General features: G+C 40.3%; 2 protein-coding genes across 5 annotated transcripts in view; one reads left to right on the top strand and one right to left on the bottom strand.

Annotated features, from left to right (window-relative positions):
- dennd4a (DENN/MADD domain containing 4A) overlaps positions 1-4,543 on the top strand; it is a 21,349-nt gene extending 16,806 nt beyond the window's left edge. For all 3 annotated transcript variants that reach the window (XM_026175838.1, XM_026175837.1, XM_026175840.1), the window contains 9 exons: positions 103-896; positions 993-1,212; positions 1,825-1,916; positions 2,017-2,192; positions 2,439-2,844; positions 3,150-3,267; positions 3,566-3,728; positions 3,829-3,893; positions 4,362-4,543. In XM_026175838.1, the coding sequence (XP_026031623.1) occupies positions 103-896; positions 993-1,212; positions 1,825-1,916; positions 2,017-2,192; positions 2,439-2,844; positions 3,150-3,267; positions 3,566-3,728; positions 3,829-3,893; positions 4,362-4,498 (2,171 nt within the window). In that variant the 3' untranslated portion in view covers positions 4,499-4,543. The remainder of the gene's footprint in view (positions 1-102; positions 897-992; positions 1,213-1,824; positions 1,917-2,016; positions 2,193-2,438; positions 2,845-3,149; positions 3,268-3,565; positions 3,729-3,828; positions 3,894-4,361) is intronic.
- On the bottom strand, positions 4,535-16,207 carry slc24a1 (solute carrier family 24 member 1). Of its 2 annotated transcripts, none has more exons than XM_026175842.1 (10): positions 16,067-16,207; positions 13,672-14,853; positions 12,848-12,907; positions 12,524-12,626; positions 9,545-9,619; positions 8,428-8,516; positions 7,988-8,245; positions 7,809-7,898; positions 6,996-7,162; positions 4,535-6,877 (listed from the first exon to the last, which is right to left on the bottom strand). In XM_026175842.1, the coding sequence occupies exons 2-10, from the start codon at positions 14,782-14,784 to the stop codon at positions 6,628-6,630; spliced, it is 2,205 nt and encodes a 734-aa protein (XP_026031627.1). In that variant the 5' UTR covers positions 14,785-14,853; positions 16,067-16,207; the 3' UTR covers positions 4,535-6,627. The 2 variants fall into 2 exon arrangements, with proteins under 2 accessions (XP_026031627.1, XP_026031626.1); XM_026175841.1 differs by having other exon boundaries at positions 12,518-12,626.
- Between the last annotated feature and the right edge of the window lie 5,789 nt (positions 16,208-21,996).

Below are 21,996 nucleotides of genomic sequence, written 5' to 3' on the forward strand. Positions count from 1 at the left end.
ATGTTTTATTTATAAAGCAGACTCTCAAGAAGTCGTTTTATTACTGCGTATAACCACTATGTACCGTTCAGCTGAATGCTTTCAAATGTGTTTTTGTCACAGGCAGTGGCCTTAGGCTGGCTTCCAGTCCATCTAGTGACACTCTTCTGAGTGGAGCTTTGCCAAAGGCAGAGAGGCCAAATTCTCTGGACTTGTCTGGTGGACAGGGAACTCTGAGGCTCAGTGTCCCCATTCTAAGTACATCAAAGCAGCTTCACCTTGCTTCTGACAGACTGCATGAAGTAGAGGAAGAGGTCACAGAGACTGATAAACAGAAACACCCAGTGGAGAGGGCCGGCGTTATCTGCAATGCCGGGACAGTGAGGAGGACAGGTATTGAGATGGGATTTGATCCCCTGTCGCTGATGGCAACAGCGACCGTACAGGAATGTGACCATGACAACAGCAGTGCATCCAACTCTAGGCGCAACCTGGCCGAGGAGATTGAAACGTACATGAATAATGGCAACAGCCCCTTGAGCAGCCGCACGCCCAGTATGGACCTGCAGAACCCCTCAAGCCCTTTGTTCCGCTCAGCCTCTTCTCCCCACTCCTCCCCGCAATCCTCAACCCTAGTTCAATCCACTACACACCTCCCACTGCCTGCCAAAACAAAGGAGAGGCTGAGGCAGTCTCCATCTCTTCCTCTTGGTATTTGTAACAAAGACAGAGAGAGGCCTCCCTCTTTGGTTTCACCGTCATCACCCACTCCTTCCACTTCATCGTTCTCCATGGAAACACTGTTCACCCCAACTCTCGACATCTTCAAGAGCAGCGTTATATCAGCAGGAAAGGGTGTGGCTGAGAAAGCTAGTCGTCTCTACTCTCGTTTGTCCTCTCAAACTTCACTAACACAGGTTAGAATTTTTTTAACATATAAATAATTCATGCATATTTGGGATTACTGGCTCTAGGATGAAATCTAGTTACAGTTCTTTTTTTGCCCCCTGCAGGACGCAAACTGTGACCGCATGAGTGTGTCCTCACTGACCTCAGGAGAGGCCGATTGCTCCTCGCTGCTTGATAATGACTCCTGTCTAGATCCAGATGGATTTACATCCCCACAGCATGGTAGCGTGTCCCGAGTCAGGAGAAGCCCCGTTGGGCATCATCATACTAACCTGGGCAGCCCTGGCACCCCAAACAGAGTGTTCAGACACAACTCCTTTTCTGGTTCGTTCCACTTCTTTTAATAAATATTGTTGTAGTGAAGCTTTTATTTTCGTGTGTTACATTGTTATTTTACAACGTTACTGATACTTACACTGGATGATCAACAAAGTCAATTAAATCAGGTCCCTTTCCTGCTAGAAGCAGCTCTAATCTAAAAAACTCATGGCTTAAAGCTTTGTTGTTACAAGCTCATTATAACTGCAGCATTGTGCAGGTTTGCATGAAAACACTTCTTGGCAGTCTAAATTTAGAGTAAGAGTAGGCCTCAGTGATGGAAAGAGTTGGGTGTTGTTCTATTGGAAAGTAGGCCAGCAGGCGTGAGGGATGATGCAGTGTGTAGGTTTTTCTGCACCCAGCCACAGGCCCTATGCTAAACACACTTCAACATGTACACGTGCATGCACAATCACGTGCACACAAGCAGAGACACAGACTCACTAAACCTGCGGCACAAATACAAACACTCATTGCAGATTTTAATAAAGTAATTGCTGCTTTGTTTCAGCTGGACACTTTTTCTTAGTTTCATCCAGATATTTCAAGCTTTGACAGCTGTGTTCAGTCTTGGCTTTGCGTTCTGTGTCTGATTGTATAATCCTCCACTGTATCCAGGTGGTTTGGCACTTCCCTCCAAAACTCCTCACACTCCAGATTCCTCCCCCGACACCGGCCGCTTCCAACCCACTCCCAATTACACCGTAGAGGTAAGGCACCAGCACATAACAATCCCAGTCCAACTCTTGTCTGTAGGCTCGCTCAGGCAGTGTGATGGTTTCTTTCTGAACCTGACGCTTTCTTTTATAGGTGTTGATGTCTAGCTGTTCACTTTGTAAGACATGTGACTGTCTGGTGTATGATGAGGAGATAATGGCAGGATGGACGGCAAATGACTCAAACCTCAACAGCACTTGTCCTTTCTGCGGCACAGCCTTCTTGCCTTTTCTCAATGTGGAAATCAAAGATCTGAGACCGCACAGCAGGTAAAATTTACACAGCACACTATGCTTACAAAGAGAGCTCAAACACTTTGAATAGTTAAAGCCATCAATTTGGGCTATTTTCAGTTACAACATTGTGCTAGATTGTCTTTTCTATAGTATCTTGCTAATTGTCTGGAACATTTTTTTTTTCTTTTTACAAAAGAGCACTAAGGCACACAGACACAGACAAAACATCTTTTATCCCCGTGGCCCATTTAAACAGATCCACTCTCTGTCTCTCATCAGGTCGTCTAAGAAAAGCAATCCGGTTAAAGAGGAGGATACATCCCTGCCACCCAATCCCGAGGAAAAAATCTCCACAACAGACGGTGCAGCTGAGGCGTCTGCAGCTCCTGCACAGAAGCAGGAGAGCAGTGGGGGTGCTGGCCAAGCCCCAGCCTCATCCTCCTCCTCCTCCTGCTCCTCTGCTTCTGCTCCTGTAACAGTGCCCTACTTGAGCCCTCTGGTTCTGTGGAAGGAGCTGGAGAGCCTGTTAGTGAATGAGGGCGACCAGGCAATCTCCTCCCCAAGCGTTGTTGACCAACATCCCATTGTCTTCTGGAACCTTGTTTGGTACTTCAGAAGGCTCGACCTGCCGAGTAACCTGCCAGCTCTTATCCTGGGCTCCCAACACTGTAGCCACGAAGACCAGGTAAATATGACAGCCTGTCACCCACGCAGAATACTTTAATGATGTCATCCCGTGTGCCATCAGCAACTAGAAAAGTGAATATTGTAGCTCATTAGCTTAGCCAAGCGCTAAGGCAAGCAGAAACAGTTTGTACCAACTGGCACTTCTAAAGCTCAGAAAATTATTTGGGACTTTGGTGACTCCTAGTGTTGTTATTAAAAATCAAAACTAACAAAATATAATGCATGAAACCATAACACGACTTGTGCCTACAGAGGACAATGCAATAATGAATTCATCTTTTTTATGTATTTTGTCCCCTTCAGACTCCTCAGATGCTGTCATCGGAGGACAGCAAGCAGGTTCTCGTGAGGATTATGTGGGACAATTTGAAGTTGCACCAAGACAAAGTTCAACCCTGCTACGTCCTGTGGAACACCCACTGTAAGTTAATACAATGTTTACTTTCACAGACTATAGTGCAATAAATTAGAAAAGGTGATATCAGGCTACCTTCAGAAAATTATTTTCCCGGTAAGGTCAGATATTTACATGCAAATGAAACAATGCATATTAACTAGTAGATCATGCATAATTCAGCTCAGGAAACCTATTAATCAAGTCATCTTATCAGTGAGCCACACCTTCAGACTTCGTTTCTTCATTTCTCTCATCTGTTAATGAGAGAAATGAGATGAATGAACCTTTGATCGCAGTGATTTTAATCTCTCCCTCTTCGCAGGTGCCAACTCGCTGGTTCGCTCCGGGTTATGTGAAGAAGGCCAATTCTTCACTGTGGAGCTCCTGCAGGGTTTCGTGAGGAGCATTAAGAAGAGTGATGTGCATCAGCCCATGAGCCAGATCATTCAGCTGTTGGGGCCTGAGTTAGGTTTTAAAAGACAGAGGTAAGTAAATAAAGAGGTGTGTGATGAGTAAAATTACACCGGCAAAATCATATGAATGGAAAATCTCATTGCTTTTCTTTTCTTTTCTCTCCCAAAAAAGGAGTCTCTACAGAGAGTTATTGTTCCTTGCTCTGGTGGCTTTGAGGAAGAACAACATTAATATCAGTAAGTTCAGAGCATGGATATTTTAGTTTTTAGTTATTTTAGCAGGACTGGAAATGTCAGTCCACTGCTTTTGCCCAAATATGTAATAATGACTCTTGATGGCTTTAATGATGCCCTGACATTTTGTGTAACTCCATCAGGCGGGTTTTTTTCTTCTTTTTTTCACATATCCTGTACAAAGTTTTGTGTAAACAGCCATCTTGGATGCAATACACTAGCCTCATTTGTACTCTGTACAAAGTATAAGATTAAAGTATTTGAATATATCCACATAACACAGTTTTAGTACCACCTTACATAACCCAAAGTATTTCTCTGACCATCTACAATAGAACAGCTAGCTAGAAGACTGTAGATTCTTCTGCCAATATTCTCAAATGCCTGCTGTTTGTAGTTAATGGATATAAAAGATTTTATATAAAGAAAGCGTGCTGACAGATTCTTAACTTACCATTATCTCGCCTGCAGGTGCTTTCGATCGCGAGTACAAGCTGGCATACGATCGCCTCACCCCCAACCTGGTTAAACTGACACACAACTGTGACCGGCCCCCTGGAGCAGGGGTCATGGAGTGTAGAAGGACATTTGGAGAGCCTGGTTTGTGAACATTTTGTCCCCCTTCTGTAGCTTTTTTTCCTCCCTCCAACAGTCACTGCTGCTGTTGTTGTTGTTTTGTTTGTTTCTTTGTTTGTCAAACTGCTCTTCAGACTCAGGACCAGCTCATCTGACTGAAGCATTAAGCTCTTGTAAGCACAATGGGACTGAACATAATGCAACTGCCATGAGTTTCTTGAAAACTGTCAGAGCTGAGAGGCATGAAGTGACAGGCCTTGTATTTGTAAATACTTTGAAGATATTTTCTGTATAAATGTTTGCACAGTTATTACACGGTCTACTTTATGCCTCTGTTACTGTTGAAGCTGTGAATAAGTAGGTACAACTAAGTGTAAGTTCACCTCGTCGAAATTCCTCAGTGGTCCTGGTGACCTTGTTAAGACTGTTGTTGACTGTGTGTACTTTTAGACGTTCATGTTTTTACAAAGCACTTTGATAAGATGAGCACTTGCCATTTGTTCTCATTTACATGGGGCTGTGTCTCTGCCATGCACACCTTAGTCATGGTTCTGTCTGAAATTTCCACAGGTTCAAGTTTGTAAAGGCAAATCACTTCCTCTTCATGTACACCTCATAAAGCGGACAGGTTAAACTCATATACTGAAATACACTAAACTAGGTTGTAACCTCATAAAATTATAAACCACAAAATTGTTTCTGATTCAAGAATGGAGCCAGTTAATTTATATGCACAATGTTTATTTGTTTTTGTACAATGTACCAAAAGATCCCAAAAGGGAATATTATATAATTCATTAATTTACAGTTTGGGGTTTTTTTAGGCAATATCTTTTTTTAAAGTAATGATTAAAATTTTGTGTTAAATGTGATTTTGCAAGGATGGATTTCCTTAAAAACAGTACAATCAATCAAAAGGAGATAAATGTTTTCTGTCAACATTTTCTTTTATAAAGACTTTGAGTCACACTAATGGGTTCATAATAATGTACAGAGCATTTGACTCTAGAATTTTGTATATTTTCTTTTTGTCTTCAATGTATGGTGTCGATGTTTTAGATATTTGGACAACAGTGCACTGTTTAGTGTGACATACAGAGTATTGATGGATGTTTTACACACTTATACTAACCGGTCTTGGAACAGACGGTAGTGCAGGCTTATTTGCACTGAGAATATTTAAAGATATAAAGATGTCAAAGGCATTTCTTTGACATGAAAAACAGCTCCGACCTGCCCTCATTCAGAAATCACTTTAAAACACAAGTGTGACAGTTCACTCTTTCACGATCAACTGACAAAAAACCTGGAGTGATGCAGCTCCACAGCTCATTGCTGGACTTTGCAGTAACTGATGATACAATGCTGGATTATATAAGTCTGTGTGCTTGAAATAAAACACCAATCTCACAGCATGTAGACCAGTATTTTAGCCAACTTGTAAAAAAAAAAGTCTGGGTAAAAAACAAAACAGTGAATGACCAAAACATAATTTTATGTCTATGTGTTGTTTACACTAAGTGTCAATTTTAACAATGTTTTCAATGTATTATTTATCATTTGTAACACAGATACTGATTTGTATGATTTTTACATAAAAAAAAAGAAAAGAAATTTCTTCCTTAGGTGGATGTATAGTTTGACTTCATTTATGAATAAAGACATTTATTCTATGGATGTTGTGTTTGATTTATTTTTTATTTTTTCAATGATTTTTCATGATTTTTGAAAAAAAAGTTCAAGCAAGCTCAGGGTCCCTATCATGATTCTTACAAAATCATTTACTTACGATGATACAAAATACACATTTAGTAGCCTACATTTTTCAAAATGTGTCCACAAACTAACACTTTTACTTGCATTTCATAGACAGTGCATAAAAAACCCATTAACATCTCTGTTAGGTCTTACACCGCAAAATCTACACTGTATTAGACAGTAGTCATGCATCTCCCCGTGTACTATGAAAATCAATTTAAAAGCTGCCATCATTTCTATAAGTGAGTATCGGGTTCTAGAAAACGCTTTATTGCTGCTGACATACCAGACACTTCACTGGTAACAATGCAGAGCACGTAGCTTTCTGAATGTTTCCTATAGATATCCAGGTCTATGCTCGTGAGATCCTTTCCCAAAAAGGTTAACAGTTCAGCAGAAAGAATTAGATGGAAACTGGGCAGATGATGATACGATCTTCCAACATAACACTGAGCACCAAGAAGATAAAGTAGAGGAGGAACATGGTGAAACCCAGCACCTTATTCATCTTCCAGTTACAGGAAGCAATGGAGATGATGACAAAGAGGAGCATGAGGAAGAGCAGCACAATGGCACAAAAGAGCCCATTGCTGCTGACAGCCACTGGACCAAAACTATGGATGGCTGAGTACAGGAGCCAAGGGACTGGGAGACTTTTAAATAAAATGATAGTGAAAAAACATAAAGAAAAGGGAGAGAAAGGAATTATTAAAGTTTGTGTTAAGCAGCTTTAAAAACGAAATTGATGACGATCCAGCTATAGAGGCTCACCCCACAGTGATGTCAAAGATGTTACTGCCCACAGAGCTAGACACAGCCATGTCTCCCAGGCCTTTACGAGCCACAATCACACTGGTAATGAGGTCAGGGATGGAGGTCCCCGCAGCCAGCATAGTCAGGCCCATAATTTCCTCTGAGATGCCAATAGTCTCACCCACCTAGGAAGATGAACAAGATTTTTAGGTGCTCAGCTTTTAGTTTACACAGATCTTTTAACTCATTCACTGCCATTGACGTCTATAGACGTCAATTACGTTTTTCAATGGGAGGGGCTAGAATACAACCTCGGGCAGCTTGTCAGTGAATTTTATTTTTTCATATATTTGTAAATAAATTGTTTTGATAAAACATAACCTTTCTCAGTGTTATTTCTGTTTTATAGAAGTGAAAAACTATTTTATATGTTAGAGGTGTCACAAAGCAAGAAATATTAGTGTTCTGCTTGAAATGTATTTTTCACAAAAAGCTCGTTTTCTCCCTTTTTTTGGTCAAAACAGGCATTTTTGGTGGAACCCACCTCTCTTCTACAGCTGATTACTAAAGAATGGAAAATGGTAGAAACAAGCTTTATTTTTTGGATGAAAGAAGAGAGTCTGTTCTTCATTTTGGTAGGTTCAGCGTTTATATGATCATAACACACAGTTTTCTGTGGCTCTTCAAAAATGAGTAAAAATGCTCAAAAACCCTGGCAGTGGGGAGTTACCTGATTTGAAAATGGCTGGCAGTGAATGAGTTAAGTGATACTGTGTGTCAATGCACATCAACAGGAAACAAAGCAGAGTATTTGTATCTAAAGTAACTGACCTGATGGGCCCACCACACCATGAGGTATGAGAAGATAGCAATCCATAGAATAGAGCCCAGGAAGGTGACAACAAAGAATTTTCTGGATTTCTATAGGACAAAGTGAGTTATGGAAAAGCAAAATGCAGCATGATTTAAATTACCACAGCTGATATCAGAAATATTATGGTATCTCTCACCGGGTTGCGAACATCTGGGACGGTAAGCCACAGAGGGAAAACTATGGGCAACAGGAAGAGGTAGGTTGCTTGCTTTCGACGTGTATCGGGCCATTCTAAAGACAGAGGTTCATCGTCTTTTTCATCTTCTTCTTCGTCTTTATCCTCATCATCATCCTCATCTTCACTGGACTCGTCACTTTCATCATCGCTGTCCTCTTCGTCGCTCTCAGAGTCGTCTGACTCTCCTGACCCATCATCTTTTGCTGGTACATCTTCCTGAAGTAGGAAAGATACCGCAATTAAAACATATGATAAAAAGAAACAAAAGTCAAACCATCCTAAGGAAGCAGGTGCCCACAAGTTGTATCATTGATCTGTGCATTGACTCTTACATAGACAGGAATCAAAGACTGACTTCTGGGCTTTTTGAAAGCCACCAGGACATGGTTGGAGAGTACCTTCTTGTCCTCTGGCTGCTCCTTCTTTTCTTCTTCTGCAGCTGGGGTTGGTTCTGACTCTTTGCTCTGCTCAGTTTTTTCCCCACCATCTGTGAAAGGAATCCCAAAGAGTTTGCTTAATAACTGCGGGCCCTTATGCAGTTATCTGGAAGATTTTAATTTCATTTAAGACTTCAGGACTGATTACAGGAAGAACTGCAGTCAATGCATTAGCTGAATTCACTCACTGTCTTCTTAGCTATATACCTATACATTCCTTGAGTTCTCTGCATAGTTATATGCACTTGGTTTGTACATGCAATTTGACATGTCAAATATGTCAAATAAAAAAAAAAAACATAAAGCTAGCATTAACAAGTAAACAAGCTTCAGTGATTTAGCATCCTAACAGATGAGTTTCGTCTTGCTAACCACCTTGGCCAACGTGTGATGCAGAGAAATGTTAAAAACATTGTTAATACTTCCTTACATTCACAAGGAAAGCTGTGATGACGGTGGAGAGGGCTGCTCTGACCATGTTGTTTTATTACTTTTTTGCTAAAATGTTATTTGGCAAATTCCTCCACCTCCTGTCATTCTCAGTTTGTTAGCAAGTAATATTTGGTAATATAGTAGATATTCAGTTATAAAAGTAATAATATTTTAAAATTCTTCAGTCAGGAAAGAGTGCCAAAAGCTGAAGACATCCATGTAAAGTGCAGACAGACAGCAAAAATGGTATGTTTTAATCTGTTCCAGTTTAACTAGTTAAACTGTTAAAAAGTGGAATAATATGTTTGTTTGTGTATTCTGGAGGCTGGGGAATCTCTGCTTGCCTTTGTGTAAAAGTCACGCCACCGTCATACAGTATATATATATATATTTTTTTTTAACTAGTGTGTACTAACTGTTTCCAAGGTATAAGCTAAAATATTACTACAATGGGGAAACAGTTGTTTTATTATGATAGTTGGCATATAGCGACATCTACTGATGTTGAACAAAAAACCTATTTTTTTTTTTTTTTAAGTCATTTTGCGCATGTCATTTTAATGCTTTGCAGACCAGCTATTGATAATGATACTAAGCAGGTGTCAGTCTCTAGTCAGTGAATGACGCTCACATCCTTCAATGTTACCTTCACTTTTGTCTTTGGCGTCTGATTTCTTTCTTGCCACGCTGTTCAGAGTTTCAGCTTTCTCCTTAAATTTCCCTACAAACACACAAAGTGGCAAAATAAAATTAGAATCACAGACGTCACACGGAGGGCCCTAAACACAGTACAAAGTGCTTTTAATTTAGATTCATTATGTGTATATTGCTGCTATATTACGGTAGTCATGAAACCCTAAAGAGAGCCTGATTGAAAATGTTGGTGGTTAAGATTTGTATTTGATTAACTTATTGCTCATCTTTTCATCAGACTGCACTTTAGATTGAGAACTACTATAAGTTAATTTAGTATTTAACTGATATTTAATTGTCATTTCCTGGAGTGGGAGGAGCTACTGACTATATGGTCAGCTACTTTCCAGAAGCATTGCATGTTAGGTCATAATGGTGAGTAGGCCACAATGGATGTACTACAGAATTGCTATCTTAATAGTTTATTTTACTTTTTGGATAATCAGTGTTTAAGTTGGGGTTACTTGTTTTTCTTTTGTTTTATACTAAACTTCTTGCCTTAGTTTGATTGCAAATACGGCACACTAATAAATTGCTATGATGAAAAGGGGGGATAAACAAAGACTGGACTGTTCATCTGCGTCCACCACACAGCCATTCCTCACAATGAGGCTAAAATAATTATTAATATTACCAGTAGTACAGCAAAAACCACAGAAAGACAGCGTCAGCAGTCAGTTTTTCAACTTCTCATATTTTGGACTAAATACACTCATCCCAAGGTACATAATAACAGAGTAGAGTATTTCTATTGATAGTGCTCCCCAGACATGAGAAAAGGTTTGATTGACTAAAAATTATTGCTTGACAGAATTACTTCTGTCACTGATGTTTCTTGGATGGATCTCAGGGTGTTTTCATGCCTGCTGTGTTTAGCCCATTTAAATCAAACTCTGGTTCATTTCCCCCCTTCATGCAGTATGTTTGTGCAGATGTGAACACAGTAACCACACCAAGAGCCTTTAGAGGAGATGGTCTTGGTGCAAATGAACTCCTTGAAGTTTGTTTATAGTGTGAATGTGATCCGACAGTGATTCAAGCCATGGCTTGAATCACTGTCGGATCACATTCACACTAGGAGTTGAAGACTCCTAGTTGAAGACCACTAAGCAATATCAGATCGAGCGTGAGAATATTCAGCCTGCTTATTGGCCAGATGTGTCTGGGGTGGGAATAACAACAGTAAAAACAGGAAGAAGGTGTTGTGTTCTGGACTATTTTTATTCTAAATATATCTTCATTTCATAGCTAGTTGCTAGCTCGTACAGACCCTTGCACATCTATAGTACCTTTCCGCTTTCAGATTACAAAGCATTCATGGCTAAAGGGAATTTTCAGCTCAAACGTATAACATAGATAATCTTTGTAACCATTTTCTCAAATGTCAAATCTGGATAGGTCAGCCCATCATCACACTGTCAACCCAGCTTACATCTTCTAAATCATTGCATTTTAACTAATTTAAGGGAAAGAAAACCCCGTCATCATCAGTGTAGGGACTAACGTTATTAAGTAACACGTTACAGTAACTACGGTATTATTGTGGTAACGAGCACGGTAACTAGTTATTATGCCAAAATCAGGAACGCATTAATCGTTACTGGGATTTAGATAGGGTCGTTATTCGTTACTTCGTGTGGTGGCTATCGCAGCTTCCACAGATTCAGTAACATTAGCAAGTGGTGGAAGCCAGCAGGTGGATGAGGGAAAGGAGGAGCAGAGAACCGAGGCGGCCGCCGGTCCGAGTGTCAGGTGAACTGAACTTCAGGTAAGAAGTTATAACCTGCAGTCCATCTGGGTCAGAAATAAACCAAGTTTAGATGGAGTTTAAATGGTAAATGGCCTGTATTTGTATAGCGCTTTACTAGTCCCTAAGGATCCCAAAGCGCTTTACACAACCAGTCATCCACCCATTCATCCACCCATTCACACACACATTCACACACTGGTGATGTCAAGCTACGTTGTAGCCACAGCCACCCTGGGGCGCACTGACAGAGGTGAGGCTGCCGGACACTGGCGCCACCGGGCCCTCTGACCACCACCAGTAGGCAACGGGTGAAGTGTCTTGCCCAAGGACACAACGACCGAGACTGACCAAGCTGGGGCTCGAACCGGCAACCTTCCGATTACAAGGCGAACTCCCAACTCTTGATGAACCAGTCCAGCCCTGTATGCAGCTCATCTGCAGTCTGGTGTTACCTACATCTTCCTATTCGGAAGGCCGAATTTCTGAGTTCTGCGTACAATCGAAAGCACCACGACTGCAGTTTTTGTGTTGGATGTAAAAAGCGCACATGACGCTGTGACGTAGGCTAGAATCGTGGCGGCGGTCAACGGTGTGGGATTTCTCCAGGTGTGGGATTTCTCTCGTGGAAATATGCACATCATTTTTTCCTTTCTATTGGTAGGTGGCACAGTGCACTTGTGGCAAGTAAGCAAGCTAGAAGACTGGCAATCTTGCTGGGTATCCAGTTATGGAAGCAACACATTAACAAGAGAATTCTGAGTAAAACCAAAGTTACTTTCCCTAGTAACTAGTTACTTTGAAAGTAACGATTAACTTGAAGTAACTGAGTTACTTTTGATAGAAGTAACTAGTAATGTAACTAAGTTACTAATTTAAAGTGACTTACCCAACACTGGTCATCATGCACTAACTGACTTTTTCTAGAGTGTATTGCAGCTATACCCTGGTGATATTCTTCCTGTTCTCCTACAGGCCTCTAAATGGATCCCTCTACAGACTGAGGTAGGTATTTATCTGCTTAGTATCAATCTGGACTTAGTGCTGCCTTCATGTGGGACACTTTGCTAATCCATTTTAGAATGAGAAGGACATAGTACTCAGACAGCTATTATAAAAGCACTTGGTACACAGTTATCAGTCATCAAACAGTATTCACAACTATCAAATAGTACTCACCATTACCTATAGGGTCTAATGTATGAATCATGAGTTGGAAGATGGTGTTTCTCATTGTGCTGTTGTGTAAAGAAGCAGAACTCCCCCCTCGCTGAAGGGATGGCTTCAACTGGGGAAAGAGACGGCTGAGGTCATGATAACTAGTCACTGTACAGATAATAGCCCATCACTGTTAAACATGCAATAGTGGATATAGTGGCTTCTTAACTAGTGCAGGGAGCTAGCACTTGTCTTAATTATTTACAAAATAAGACTGTGAGTCTGAAGGGTATAAAGAATTTTTTTGTGACTTTCTTCTTGCAGTTTATTGGTTGGTGAATTGATTTTTACCTTTAAACGATTCTTGTCCTCTGGAGCAGGAGGGGCATTATCCTCACCGTTTCCATTAGTCTGTGTGCAACAATGTTTTGTTCAGTGATGATCATTCAGCGGCAGAGATAAAACAAAGTTCATTCTGGTAGATTTTATATTAGTGCTATAATTTAATGCATTACTAGTTCACTCATTGCACACGCTGCCTGACTTGATGATGTCAGATTTTTTTTTTTTTAAATGCAGAGGATGACAGTATTTTTATTGTATCCATTATCCCCATAAAATAATTATTAATGATTCTAAATGATATGAAATAGCATTTTCAACAAGGAATAAAATGTTCTCTTTTTGGGAGTCCCACCCTCAAAAACCCTGAGTATGAACAAACCCTTAAACCCTTTACTTGGTGTAAGTTAAGCCTCAGTCACACTGTTTAGGTTTGGACACGCTATACATGGATGCTAAAGGAGCTAGAACTCTGGAAAGCATTCATTTGCTGCAGCTGATTAGCTTTGGGGTGTTTTTGTTTTTATAAAAAGCTACGTATATATCATGTGACGAAACTGCTTTCTAGTTGCTAATAATAATCCCTACAAAAACCTCTACTAGTTAAATATCTTAAAATCTGCTGATTTATGTCTCTCCAGCAGGAATGCATTAATACCTAGCTAGTATGCCTAGCTCTTCAAAAGTTTCATTAGGTTGTTTTCTGTTACCAGTAGTTTATGGGTTTGGGTGAAAATGGAGAAAACTTTTCAATATAGATATCAGACAACAGACTTATTAGTTGTCTGACTGAGGATAAGAGCTTTGATGAATTCTTTAATAGGAGATCTTACCTTGTCAGGTTCCTCTACAGCAATAACTTTGACAATGCTCTTGTGTTTGTGGAGTTGGGTCTTGAATGCACGCTCTATTTGCACATTAAACTTCATGAAAATGACATAGACAGTGTAACAAGCCACCAGCATCATGCTCTCCCACCACATTATGACATTATCCAGGAAGAAGATAATTAGAAAGATGAGGCCAAGTATGTAGAATGACACATCTCTGAATAGAGGCCACCAGGTCAGATGGAGAATCTCCCGAGAAAACAAAGCACACATTCCAATCACAAACAAAATATTGAAAACTGCTGAGCCCACAATTGTGCCAATACCCACGTTGCTGTGGGCAATGAAGACTCCTATCAAAGAGGTAAAAAGCTCAGGGGCAGAACCTCCGGCGGCCATGAAGGTGGCTCCAGCCACATCATCAGAGATTGCCAACTTGTTTGTGATTACCCCGAGAGCAGGAACAAAAAACTCATCACACACAATTGCAAGTGACACAAACATGTACATCATCCCAATAATGTGAAGGGTCACCCAGCCACGTCTGCGATCTTCGATTGAAAAAATGTCCTCTGGGTAATCACCCTTCATATGTGGCGCTTCACCCGGAAAGGCTGGTGGGACGGTAGTTGTAGGAGGAGCTGGCGTGGGTGTTTCCGGAAGTTCAGGTGCCACATAGATGCAATGCACAAGAGTCCGATTTGTTGTTGGCAATAATGGCGATTCAGTAGTGGTAGATGTTGTGGATACTGAAGTTGTAGTTGCATTATGGACATCATACGTTGTGTTTCTTTGCTCAGTTTGCTCTAAATCATATGCTGTAGTTAGAGCCTTTCCCAGATCTGCAATCTCCTCAACCCCCTCTGCTGAACCTTCCCCACTATCCTGTGCAATTTGAGGCATTGCCAAAGGCTCGTACAGTCTAGTGCTGATGGTCAGCTGGTAGAGGGTACAGAGGAAAACCCCAGAGAGGAGAAAAAGAACTCGGCTCAGCTGCAGTCGCTTCCTTCTGGTACAATACATTTTTCTCCAGCAGCAGGTGTTGCTTTTGGCTAGGTTGAAATAAGGTGCATAAATAAAATTTGGTGGAGTCCAGTTCTCTCCCCAGAAGACCATGGGGTGGCAGAATTCAAAACTCCAGTGATGTGACTCATTTCACATCTTCAAATCCATGGAATACCCAGTCTATAGTACAGTAAAGGAAAAACAGGGATAAAATTGCATTTGGAAAAGATATTAATAGTATACATGTATTTCAAGGCATTTGGACTATTCATAACTAAAATGTATCCATTATTATGTGTCACAGTATTATCATGGGGAAAACAATTATTTGTTTGCTCACTTACAACAAAATTAAATCTGTTTTTTTATGGTAGTTTTAGTTTAACAAAGAGAGACAGAATATCAAACAAAACACATTATATAAAGGTTATAAAGTCATTTGCATGTCACTGAGCGAAATAAAGATTTGATACTTCTGTTCTTAAATAGTTATGTGCATGAAGCACAATCGTCCACATAATCAGTTTCTTCCATTCCAACCTCTGCATTCCCACAGGCTAAAGAGTAAAGTGCTGTCAAAGAATGTCAGGAGCAAGATTACAGACCTGCACAAGGCAGGGACGGGCTACAAGACCATCAGCAAAAAGCTTGGTGGGAAGGTGACAACACTTGATGTGACTATTAGGAAATGTAAGACACAGAAAATGACCCTCAATCACCCTCTGTGAGGAGCTTCAAAGTAACTCTAATAAGGAAGCCACATGTATAGGCTCATGTGAAGTTTGCCAGTAAAGATCTAAACAATTTAAAGAAGGCTTGGGATAAATTGCTGTGGTCAGATGAAATAAACATCAAGCTCTTTGGCCTCAACTCGACTCACCTTGGTGGAAACACGGTGGTGGAAACATTATGTTTTGGGTACAGGAGAGATCCTCTCATTGAGGGACAAAAGGACGGGGCTGCGTACCACAAAATCTTGGACAAGAATGTCCTTGCCTCAGCTAGAGCACTGAAGAGAGGTTGTGGATGGGTCTTCCAGCATGACAATGATCCAAAACATACAAGGCAACTAAAGAGTGGCTAATTTGTTCTATGTCATTTTTTTCTGGAGTTTTTGTTGATATTGTGTGTCTCTCCATTGAAAAAAAAACAACCATAAATATCAGAGACTGTTTATTTCTTTGAAAACGAGAAAACAAACAAATTCAGCAGATCATCAAATTATTATTTTCCCCACTGTATTCATAGATCCATTTATAAAGTGTTACAGTTACTTTCTTTGCATAATGCTGGTTTCTGCACAACATGAAAGACTAGAGTTGTGATGCAAAATTTAAAGCAAGGAGCCAATCTAATTGCTTTATCCAAAGAGAACAAAAAGGTTCAGACTTACCAGAGAATAACATCTTGCAAAATCATAAGTGCAAGCATATCCAAACACAGGTTTCCACTGTCAGCTATTGTGGCACAAACAAACTGTTGCAGTGGCCAGTGTTATGTATGTAGGACACAGAACAACTCTTCACAATGGATCAGCATAATACCTAATACCTGAAGTCTTCTAAGAGGATTATGTGCGTTACCGCACTCTCACTTGTGAGTATACCTTAGTAATATTCAGTTTAATGCAAAATAAGTATTTGTTTTGTCTAATGGTATTTTGACACCACAGTGTTTAGAGAAAAAAACTTTGATGACATAGTGAAACGTATTATACTGGTATGTCTACCTTTAAACTTCATATTAAAACATATAAGTACCATATCAATGTGCATAACTGATAAAGTGACGCGTTCCTTGATGGATTGCTGTTCCGGTGTTTCCAGCATAGGAATATGAAATAGTAGTGCATCTTAAAACACTGTTGCAAGGGCGAATGCCATATTCTGAAAACTAGCCAACCATTAGACTCAGACTGTTTGCAGCTTTCAGTGGTGACTTGATCAGTGATGTCACGTGTATGTGTGATTAATGCTCCCCTAGTGTAGGTGAATGCATTTCCATGAGTGAACGCAGCTTTAGCACTGACTCCTCCCATACCTGCTTCCTAATCGTGGGTTGATAATATAATGCACCTGAAGCCTTTGTTTACGTCCCACTCTAACCATATATGCACTATATGCTTGCTATCTATCTTGCAGCAAAAGAGGAGGTATCACTTGGATCAAATAAATATGTATTTGGAAAGATGTTCTTGTAAAAGTAAACTTTGGTTTTTGGTTTAATTTTAAAATGTGTGCTGAAATTTGGTAAATAGTTTATTGTGGGGTGTATGATTGTGTACCTGCCAACAGGGGTAGGCAACTCCAGGCCTCGAGGGCCGGTGTCCTGCAGGTTTTAGATGTGTCCTTGATCCAACACAGCTAATTCAAATTGTTAAATTACCTCCTCAACATGTCTTGACGTTCTCCAGAGGCCTGGTAATGAACTAATCATTTGATTCAGGTGTGTTGACCAAGGGTGATATCTAAAACCTGCAGGACTCCAGCACTCGAGGCCAGGAGTTGCCTACCCCTGATGCACAACAAGGTTAATTAGAACATAAAACCATAAATATTTTACATACTGTTAGAGATGCATCACAAAATTTAAACTAACTGGAAAACATACTAATGGGTGTAAAATCAACATCATAGGTGAAAAGCTTCTTATGTACTGATCAGTTTTTGTGATTATTTGCTTCTGTTTTTTAGTTTTCTTAAACTATTTATTATCTGTGTTTCTGTAACTAACAATGTGAAGCTATTGCTTATGCCTAAACACTAAGGATTTAAAAGAAACCCTTTTTCAGAATAACTGTGTAGTCCCATGTGTTCCTGTGATTTATATGATTTGTGTCTTAGTCTTTTATTTACCCGGGTAAAATGCTAATTGAGATTTTAATCTCTTTTCCAAGAGAGACATGGCCTAGACACCAGCAGAGGTTACAACATACACATCACATAACAATATTCAGTACAGACAAGTGGGCACAATCTATATACTCTATATGAATCTATGTGAAACATACACAATAATACACATAAACAATAGTTACACTGACCAAAACAGCTATTCTGTTGCTCCTTTAAAATAGACTCAACTATCGTAACCCAACTTGTGTAAATTGTAAATAATAAACAGATCAAGATCTTTTTTTATAACACCCTCACAATTTTAATTAGTGTCAGGGGGACACTGCATTGGCTTTCAATGTTCTTTTTTTGAAATTTCAGGTTTGTGGTTATTTTTCTCAGGAAATCATCTTTAATGCATCAAGCCTTTGTTCTCTAGTTTCTTTAAAGTCACTGACTTTATGAAATGTATATGAACCCTTTCAACAAGCCTACTTGGGCTTACAAACAGGATGTCAGTGCGCAGGATAGAAGGCCTTTGTATTTTGTTGGGCGTAATATAGGGCCCCTGACGTCACAGTCACACCATCACTGGGGGTTTTTTTTCAGAAAAGACTATTTATACATTTTCCGAGCGGATGTCTGATTATTTAGTTTTTTTTATTTACACGGCTGTCTATATGCTTGATAACTACATAGTTTTGTCCAATGAATAAAACATTTCTATGGTCACACACTGTAACTCATTAGTAAGTAGAGATAGGGAGAATTCAGGATAATCCAAAGAAATGAGTAACGATACAGCAATTAATGAGCGGTGAGAGTCGGAAAAGCCAGGTTGAATTGGTAAGTTTTCAAGCATGCTTTAAAGGATTGAATGGAGTCAGAGGCACGAACGGTAGCAGGAAGACTATTCCAGATGTTTGGTGCTACAGAGGCAAAGGCACGATCATCCCTAGTCTTCAAACGGTGCCTAGGCTGGGCCAGAAGTAACTGACCAGATGATCAAAAAGAACGGCTGGGAGTATAGAGACTGAGGAGGTCGGTGAGATAGTCAGGTGAAAGGTTGTTTAGGCATTTAAAAGTAAGCAGCAGAACTTTAAAATCAATACACAATTTAATAGGCAGCCAATGTAAATCAGAGAGCACTGGAGTAATGGAGGCAAACTTTCTAGTTCCGGTTAGGAGACGAGCCGCAGCATTCTGAACAAGCTCTAATCGTTGGAGGTGAGCGAGTTGGAGTCCAGAGTAGAGAGAGTTATATTAATCTAATCTGGAGGTCGCAAAGGCATGTATACGTTTTTCAAGATCTTTGTACGGTATTAAATGTTTGACCTTGGAAATTTGGCACAATTGGCACAAAAGCCAGATTTAACCACAGAGGAAACCTGTTTATCCAGCTTAAATGAACTATCCAGGAAAACACCTAGATTACTTACAGTATCTGTAAGAATAATAAAAATAACAATAAATCAAAAAGAAGAATCTGATTATCACCTTTTTGCGAACATCGGGCAGCCTAAGCAGGTAGATGGCTTGCTCCCACCCTGAGTCAGGCCACTGTAAAGACAATGGCTCCTCTGTTTTTTCATCTTGATCCTCCTCCACTCTGTTTTCATCAGCTCTGGCTTTGTTGTCATCATTTCCTTCAGGTAGATTCTCCTAGGAAGCAGTTCATTAATCATGACTGGCAACAGTACCTAATATGTACCATGATTTCTGTCTTTTTAAATAACAACTAGACCACTGTTTGAGACAATCTTCTTAACAACTGACTGATCCTTCTCCTCGTGTTTTTAATCATCTTATGCTACAGACTATACAATGCTGCAACTTTACAGACAGTATCATTTCAATTTTTGACATAGTTGCAACTACATACAGTGGGGCAAAAAAGTATTTAGTCAGCCACCGATTGTGCAAGTTCCCCCACTTAAAATGATGACAGAGGTCAGTAATTTGCACCAGAGGTACACTTCAACTGTGAGAGACAGAATGTGAAAAAAAAAATAATCCATGAATCCACATGGTAGGATTTGTAAAGAATTTATTCGTAAATTAGGGTGGAAAATAAGTATTTGGTCACCTCAAACAAGGAAAATCTCTGGCTCTCACAGACCTGTAACGTCTTCTGTAAGAAGCTTTTCTGTCCCCCACGCGTTACCTGTATGAATGGCACCTGTTTGAACTCATCATCTGTATAAAAGACACCTGTCCACAGCCTCAAACAGTCAGACTCCAAACTCCGCCATGGCCAAGACCAAAGAGCTTTCGAAGGACACCAGGAAAAGTATTGTAGACCTGCACCAGACTGGGAAGAGTGAATCTACAATAGGCAAGCAGCTTGGTGTGAAAAAATCAACTGTGGGAGCAATCATCAGAAAATGGAAGACATACAAGACCACTGATAATCTCCCTCGATCTGGGGCTCCACGCAAGATCTCATCCCGTGGGGTCAAAATGATCATGAGAACGGTGAGCAAAGATCCCAGAACCACACGGGGGGACCTGGTGAATGACCTGCAGAGAGCTGGGACCAAAGTAACAAAGGTCACCATCAGTAACACACTACAACGGCAGGGAATCAAATCCCGCAGTGCCAGACGTGTTCCGCTGCTGAAGCCAGTGCATGTCCAGGCCCGTCTGAAGTTTGCCAGAGAGCACATGGATGATACAGCAGAGGATTGGGAGAATGTCATGTGGTCAGATGAAACCAAAGTAGAACTTTTTGGTATAAACTCAACTCGTCGTGTTTGGAGGAAGAAGAATACTGAGTTGCATCCCAAGAACACCATACCTACTGTGAAGCATGGGGGTGGAAACATCATGCTATGGGGCTGTTTTTCTGCCAAGGGGACAGGACGACTGATCCGTGTTATGGACAGAATGAATGGGGCCATGTATCGTGAGATTTTGAGCCAAAACCTCCTTCCATCAGTGAGAACTTTGAAGATGAAACGAGGCTGGGTCTTCCAACATGACAATGATCCAAAACACACCGCCCGGGCAACAAAGGAGTGGCTCCGTAAGAAGCATTTGAAAGTCCTGGAGTGGCCTAGCCAGTCTCCAGACCTCAACCCCATAGAAAATCTGTGGCGGGAGTTGAAAGTCCGTGTTGCTCGGCGACAGCCCCAAAACATCACTGCTCTCGAGAAGATCTGCATGGAGGAATGGGCCAAAATACCAGCTACTGTGTGTGCAAACCTGGTAAAGACCTATAGTAAACGTTTGACCTCTGTTATTGCCAACAAAGGTTATGTTACAAAGTATTGAGTTGTATTTTTGTTATTGACCAAATACTTATTTTCCACCCTGATTTACGAATAAATTCTTTACAAATCCTACCATGTGGATTCATGGATTATTTTTTTCACATTCTGTCTCTCACAGTTGAAATGTACCTCTGGTGCAAATTACTGACCTCTGTCATCATTTTAGGTGGGGGAACTTGCACAATCGGTGGCTGACTAAATACTTTTTTGCCCCACTGTATTTGTCTAACTGGTAACTTTTTAATATGTTTCTGTGAACGCCTGGCATTCATGTTATCCTTGTGTTAATTCTTTTAATTCTTTAAATAGATGCAAAACATACTTACAGACACATCTGAATGAACTACACTCTGTAGTTTTGTTCCCAATCATACACTAAAATTGTAACACATCACTGGTGTAGATACCATCTGGGGTTAAATGGTTTTTTAAATCAAAGCAGTCATTACAAACCAGTTAACAGTGACCAATAAATGAGGTTTATGTGTGAAACTACATTTATGATGATATTGTCAGTTAAGGATTGTTGTGGGCACGGTTGAAATCATTAAATCAATGGGTTTTAAACAAGATAATACAGATTTTAGGCTCTTGAAAATTACATAAATACCAAACAGTAGATTCAATTCTTGTCTGATTCAACATAAGACCTCTGAAAAGGAGAGCTTACCTTGTCAGGTTCCTCTGCAGCAATAGCTTTAAAAATGCTCTTGTGTTTGTGGAGTTTGGTCTTGACTTTGTGCTCTATATGCACGTTAAACTTCATGAAAATGACATAGAGAGTTTAACAAGCCACCAGCATCATGCTCTCCCACCACATTATGACATTGTCCAGGAAGAAGATGATCAGTACGATGAGGTCAAATATGTAGAATGACATATTTCTTAATAGAGGCCACCAGGACAGGTGGAGAACTTGCTGAGAAAACAAAGCACACAATCCATTCACAAAAGAAACACTGAAAACTGCTGAGCCCGCAACTGTGCCAAAAGTTGTCATGGGTGATGAAGACTCCTATTAAGAAACCCAAAAGCTTTGGGGTGGATATTCCAGCAGCCATGAAGGTGGCTCCTACCACATCATAGGAGATGGCTAACTTGTCCCTGATTACCCTGAGAGCAGGAACAAAGAATTTATCACACAAGATCGCCAGCAGCACAAACATGTAAATGATCCCAATGAGGTGAAGGATCACCCAGCCAAAAGATATCTAGAG

This window comes from Astatotilapia calliptera, chromosome 7 (genome assembly GCF_900246225.1).
Source record: "Astatotilapia calliptera chromosome 7, fAstCal1.2, whole genome shotgun sequence".
In the NCBI taxonomy this organism is placed as follows: Eukaryota; Metazoa; Chordata; class Actinopteri; order Cichliformes; family Cichlidae; genus Astatotilapia; species Astatotilapia calliptera.